Source organism: Dipteris shenzhenensis, chromosome 20 (genome assembly GCF_047967505.1).
Source record: "Dipteris shenzhenensis isolate YYH24624 ecotype China chromosome 20, Dip_SZ_1.0, whole genome shotgun sequence".
NCBI classification, from domain to species: domain Eukaryota; kingdom Viridiplantae; phylum Streptophyta; class Polypodiopsida; order Gleicheniales; family Dipteridaceae; genus Dipteris; species Dipteris shenzhenensis.
Window position 1 is genome coordinate 18,051,391 of NC_141615.1, and position 6,000 is coordinate 18,057,390.

A 6,000-nucleotide genomic window follows, 5' to 3' on the forward strand; every position below is an offset into this window, starting at 1 on the left:
AAAAGACGTATGCACTTTTGAAGAGGCAATTCTTTCCGCTTGGAATAGATAAGGACGTTGAAGTGCCAAAATGCCAGTCAATAAGACTGAACGCCTTAAGGTAGGAGGTCTCTTACACCCATTGGAGATTCCATCTGACAAATGGGAAAGTATCTCCATGGATTTTATTGTTGGATTACCTAGGACATAGATAACTATGGATCGATTGACCAAGATGGCTCACTTTATTCCAAGGCTATTTGTGGAGCATATTTATAAATTGTATGGGCGACCAGCCGCTAGGTGGGCAGCACCTTGAGCTAAGACGGCAGCACCTTGAGCTAAGACTGCAGCCCTTGTAGGTCTCCTTCACCTCCTGTGTATAGGCCTAGGCCCAAGGATGGTCCTCCTACTGATCCTTCCTGCTCTTGGACTGCTGTTCTAATTGATGCCAAAGGAGGCCAAAATGGCCCCCTTTGATAGGGCACAAGGACCTCTTGAACTGGCCAATTTTTCCTGCCCCTACCAGCCGACTGGCTGCTGGTCTATGGGCCGACCCAGAGCCCTGGATTTGGGCATGTGGGGACCCCCATTGGGCTGTGTGCTGGCAGACCTGGTTGGCCAGCCAAACAGCCAGCCCTCGGCGCTATATAAGGGCAAGTCCAGTGCCCTTTGCACTCCTTTTTCCTGCCTCTCCAGGCCCCCATGCTGCTACACATTTTCTGCCTCTGCCTTGGCCCCATTCAGCCTCCGCATCTCCTGTACATGCTAATGCAGACCCTCGGGCATATGCTGACATCATCGCTGCACCATATCCTAGCCTTCTTGCTGGTTTCCCCGCGCAGGCCTGTCCTATCCATGCATGGATGGACAGCCTCCACCAGATTTGCCCTCCATGGTAGATCTCCTATGCTAGATACTTGTACTCTCTCTTTGCTGCCCATGTGGCAGCCCCATGACCCATCCTATCAATCTATGGTGCACCCCCGCATGCACTCCTCATATGGGGCTTACTGGTGGGGAGGTGACCAACCCTATTCCAACAGAATCCCCATGAACGTGTGAACTAATGAATTCATGGACACATGCCCACTCATCGTTGTCTTTGACCTTTGTAGGGTCCAAATTGACACAAGAATACTAAGGTATGTACCGGAGGAAGTGAACCTCCTCTTTAACAAACTTCATAGCATTGATGTACAACGAATTGTCCTTCAAACGCTGTAAGACCTGTCTGAGATGATCCATTGCAGGGTACTTGTTCAACGACTCTATCAAAAACTAGGGGTCGTTAAAACCCACTGTACATTGATACCCATGCTAGTAATCAAGATACCTCAAGCCCCTGTAAAGACCATGAGCATAGTGGTATTAGTAAGTCATGAAACTGTTCTTGAAAGCATTTTAACGAAAGCGTTATCATCGGCATGTGATCAGCTCCCGATTTGACGTTGTAACAGGGGGTCTCTCTTTACATAGAACTTGGTACAGTTGAAAAAAATACAACCAGTTGGCCTTTAAAAAAACTCATGCAATTGATAGGATGATACAGCACGTCGTTTCCTATGATACTAGTCATTCACTTATGACTCCTTTCTAACAGTGACATAAATAGTGCACATTCTCACAGTCTTTGAATGTACCGATCAGAGATGCAGTCATTCCCTATGGAAATCTGCCTTACACTAATTTGACAGCTTGCATATGTTGATGAAGGCGTACCACCACCCTTCTGTAGTTATCGCATTATTAACACTGATGGCGGGCTGCAGTACTAACTTTTGCATGGCAAGCACGCTTAAGCCAATTAAAATGTGCAAGAAGTGAAAGAAGAGCTCACCTACAAAAACCAGCGAGAGCTTCGCGCACTGCACCCAATAAAAAACAACGAGCAGTGAGTGAAGGGTTCCAGCACAGACAGCACTGTCGAATTTCAATATCTTTATGTAATGTGTTAGTACGATAGAAACGAGGTTCGAAAGGCTGGATGTGTTTACGTTGAATATTTGGAAAGTCTTGCCAACACTAACGGTAACAAATGTTTCTAAGCCGCGTCGTTGGACGGAAAAGGGAGTGCTATCGGTGATGTAGCCAAGGGCGCGGTAAGGCTCGAAGATAGCCATGGCCCTTGACGCTTGGTGAGCTCAGTAGTGATGGGGAAGACGATGAAGAATGTCAACTATAGTTTAAACATAATCGAGGCTAAGCACAACCTAATTCGACTACATGGCAATTGAAAGTGCCCATATGGGTTCCCGAAGAGGCTGAGTGGCACATACACACCCACTGTCAGGTGTTGGAGTGTGCACCTACTGGCAATTGAACGTGCCCATATGGGTTCCTAGAGTGGCAGGACCGGCACATACACACCCACACTGAGGTGTTGGAGCGTCCACCTAAGTGTGCACCTAATGGGTCTCCTAATCTAAAAAATTCTTGATCTTCACATTCATGCATCGCATTTCCACTCGATTTGTTCCATTAGGTTTGTAATTTTGTTGTTTCATTAGTGTATGCATTCAAAAAATGCATTAGATAAACAAAACTTTAAAGATTTGAAACAGTCATGCGGCACAGGATTGAATGCATTCGTGGCACATGCAAGCATTGTAGTTTGAAGATGAAGAATAAGACATTCAATGTATGTCCAAATCAAATGAGGGAAGACAACCATGTTGTTCTAAAGTGGAGGAGATTTGAAAATGTCAATGTTAAAGGATTCGATAAAAAGAGATGGCTACTCTCATAAGGGAGCTTGTAGGTCACTTGGTTCAATCCATCCCAAAAGATGTGCTTCACAGTTTCACGGCCTGTTGGTAGGATAAGCAGTTTAGGATGTGCCTTGCCAATTTTCCTTGTGACACTATTGTATCTGTCATAGATTTTACAAAAAAATTATTCTTTTCAAAAAATTATTTGGTGATCTAATGGACCCCTATTCTAATCTCATTAAACCCCTTAATCTAATATACCTAGCCCCCCTAATTTAACTCTCGCTCCCCCCTAGTTAATCTAACTCCTTCCCCCTGCACCTCACTGCCCTCTGCTCAGCGCACGCTACCCCTCCCCCTCCGCCTCGCCTCCCACCATGCTCCCTCCCTTCTGCCGCGCACTGCTCATCCACCCCCCTTGCATCGCTCAGGAGAACCCTCGCTTGCACCGCTCAGCTCCAACCCCCTCTTCTATCTCCCGATGTGTCTCCTCTAGTCCTTCGCCTCCAACTTCTTCCCTACCTCCTTCTCTCTCAACCGGCATGGAAGGGGGCGAGGTAAGAGAGCAAGCAAGCAGCAACCATGGCTGGTGCCAGAGCTTACAAGAGGAGCTCGAGTAGAGGGGAACTCATGCAAAGGCAAAAATAGCCATGAAGATGAAGAAACAGGGGCTTTTGGGAAGACAATACAGGACCCCAGCTCACGCAACAGAACTCAATAGCTTACCCTCCTCCTACTCACGATCACGCAAGGTGGAAGGATAACAAGAATGGCATTTTTGTGTTCGCCCTCCCAAGTTTCATCGAACTATCGATCGACCAATGGCTCCACTGCTACAATCACAATTCATAGTGCTCCGCACAATGGATCGCCTCGACTTCATTGCCTTCCAAGTTTTCCCCTCCGCTACAACAATCTTCTCTCCCTTCCTTCCCACAACACCTCACTCACTTTCTAATCCCTTTCGCGACCACCAGTTTGGCAAAGTCGATGCTACTGCTGATGGAGAACGAGGCAAAGAGAGCGAGGGAGAAGATGCGGGCGGTGCTTAGAGGGCAAGTCGAAGGAGCAGACGCCGTGATGCTCTCTTCAAATCAATACATCAGACTCCAGGAGAAGGGACACGTAATTTATCCCTCTCCCCCCCTCCCCATATCCCCCCCTTCACCCCCTCCCCATGGACTAATTGAATTTTAGCCCCCCTATTAGCTGCTTGGTCTACACGCTATTGGCAATAGTAGCCAGTCTCTCCCTTGCAAAACTCGAAAATTAGGCCAGCACTGAGTTTAAGCCCATTCTCAATTCAAGCCTCAGGGGTAGCTCAGGTCCTCGTCTTGGTCACCCATTGTATGGCACTTGCAATACCTTTATAAAAAAAAGGGAATTTTGACTTATCAATCGATGGGCAAAAGGAAAAGAGAGGTAGCAAGAAGAGGGGTGACCATCGAGAGACCATCTAGATCCGATGACAAAGGGGGAAATCCCAATTATTATAAGAAGATCATTAAAGGAACAAGTTAACCAATTCCTATGACCTAGCTTTACCTATGCCTTAAACAAAATGATTGGTTATTCCGAGGTTATTCCCTATAATAATGGTACCATAATCAAGAATGAAATGCTTTGCTTTTTAGTAGACTAATGCATTCCATATACCCCTTGAGGAAATCATCCTTAACTAATGCATTTCATATGTTACCCAATGCATCACATTCACTACCTTTATTCAAATTTTATTTGTGGTTTATGTTGGTTCTAAGCCTCCTTTTATCCAATCAAGACAATGTGATCCAACTCCATCGATTTGATGTATATTGTCAATGTTCATCAGCTCCAAAATTATCCACAAGCTCTTACATGAAGATTATGAGCACTAATAAGCAAGCTGTACCAAATAAATTTGCATGTGTGTGCCTTTTTTTGGCTCACGATCATTGATCTTGAGTATGAAGGACACTACCAAAGCAAAATTTCCTCGTGTTATCTAAAAATAAGCCTCATGTACCTCACTCTTATAGCCTATGCATATACTATGATTGCATGATGCTTGAAATGGCATGCTATACAAATAGGTAATTAAACATGAAAGAACCATAGCCATAGAACCATAGCCATCTCTCACACCTCCACCCAGTAGTTGTTTCTTCGTGCATCTATCCAACCATCCTAAGAGCTAATGTAGTCCCATCCTTTTAATACCATGGCCATACTTGGACCTCTACATGCTTCTAATTATATAGTTCTTCTTTATTGCATCCTTGCATTGCCCAAAGTGGTTGATCTTGATGTCTTTTTGACCAACTCATTCGTTAGACAAATTGGTCTCCATTGGCATTTATGCCCCTAGGAAAGAGATTTTCTAAGGGCACTCTCCTTACACTTTGTCCACCATGGGTTGTCTTGGGGTAATGGCCCCATCTTTGGGACCTATCACTACTTGCACTTACAAAGAGGTTTGAATAAGCTAAATGTGTTGCTTGTGCCTAAAGGTTAAGGAATTACCATTTTTTGTATCGATGAGTTGTAATCTAAAATCTAGCCATTGCTCAACATTACTAACTACTCATAGTGCTCCTTAAGATCTCTTGAAAAAAATATTGTAGAGTTCTGATTTATGAATTCAAGAGTTCCAATTCTAAGCTAAAGTCAACTGATTGATGTAATCTTGTATCTCTTCTAGATCTACTCTGCCAATAAGGTTGGTTGTTTGTTAAGGGAGGATATGAATTCAAAAATAATCCTTTCAACCATCTGATGGATTAAAACTAATTGAGATGGGCGATCCCTCAATTCTCTAATTTGTATAGTTTGTTCACCGATGGGGGTCCATCCTTCTTACCTTATAGATACTCTTTAATTATAAAATGTGCATGGTTACAAGCAGAGTTCACCATGACACCACTCCATATTGATGCCATCTTTCAAACGGTGACATATCTTCACAGGGTTTGGGCTTTGTCTAGTTGGAGACTATTACAGTCGTCCAGATGACTAGTTGAGAGAGGGGTTAGTACAACTTGCTACAAATGCATATCCATATGGTTTGCCAGCCAAGGTATTCAGAGTCTGTCTTTGCCTTCCTCCTCCCTCTTTGTTGTCCTTGGTGTCGTATTTCAACTAAATCAAGGGAAAATTAGTAGAGATGGCATATGGCATGAAGATTGATGTCATTAAAAAGATGAAGGAGCCAAACAATGTTAAGCAAGTTTACTTATTCATAGGATTCTTGAGACAATTCACTAAGAAGTTTGCTAGAGTGGTTGAACCATTGCACCAACTTACAATGCAAGAAATAAACTTCAAACAAGAC

General features: G+C 44.1%; 1 protein-coding gene across 1 annotated transcript in view; it reads right to left on the reverse strand.

Moving 5' to 3' along the window:
• LOC147889373 (transducin family protein / WD-40 repeat family protein) overlaps positions 1 to 2,190 on the reverse strand; it is a 112,709-nt gene extending 110,519 nt beyond the window's left edge. Inside the window, exons 1-2 of the mRNA XM_087391571.1 lie at positions 1,977 to 2,190; positions 1,820 to 1,847 (exon numbers count right to left, since the gene is read on the reverse strand). Of these exons, the coding sequence (XP_087247697.1) occupies positions 1,820 to 1,847; positions 1,977 to 2,102 (154 nt within the window). The 5' untranslated portion in view covers positions 2,103 to 2,190. The remainder of the gene's footprint in view (positions 1 to 1,819; positions 1,848 to 1,976) is intronic.
• Between the last annotated feature and the right edge of the window lie 3,810 nt (positions 2,191 to 6,000).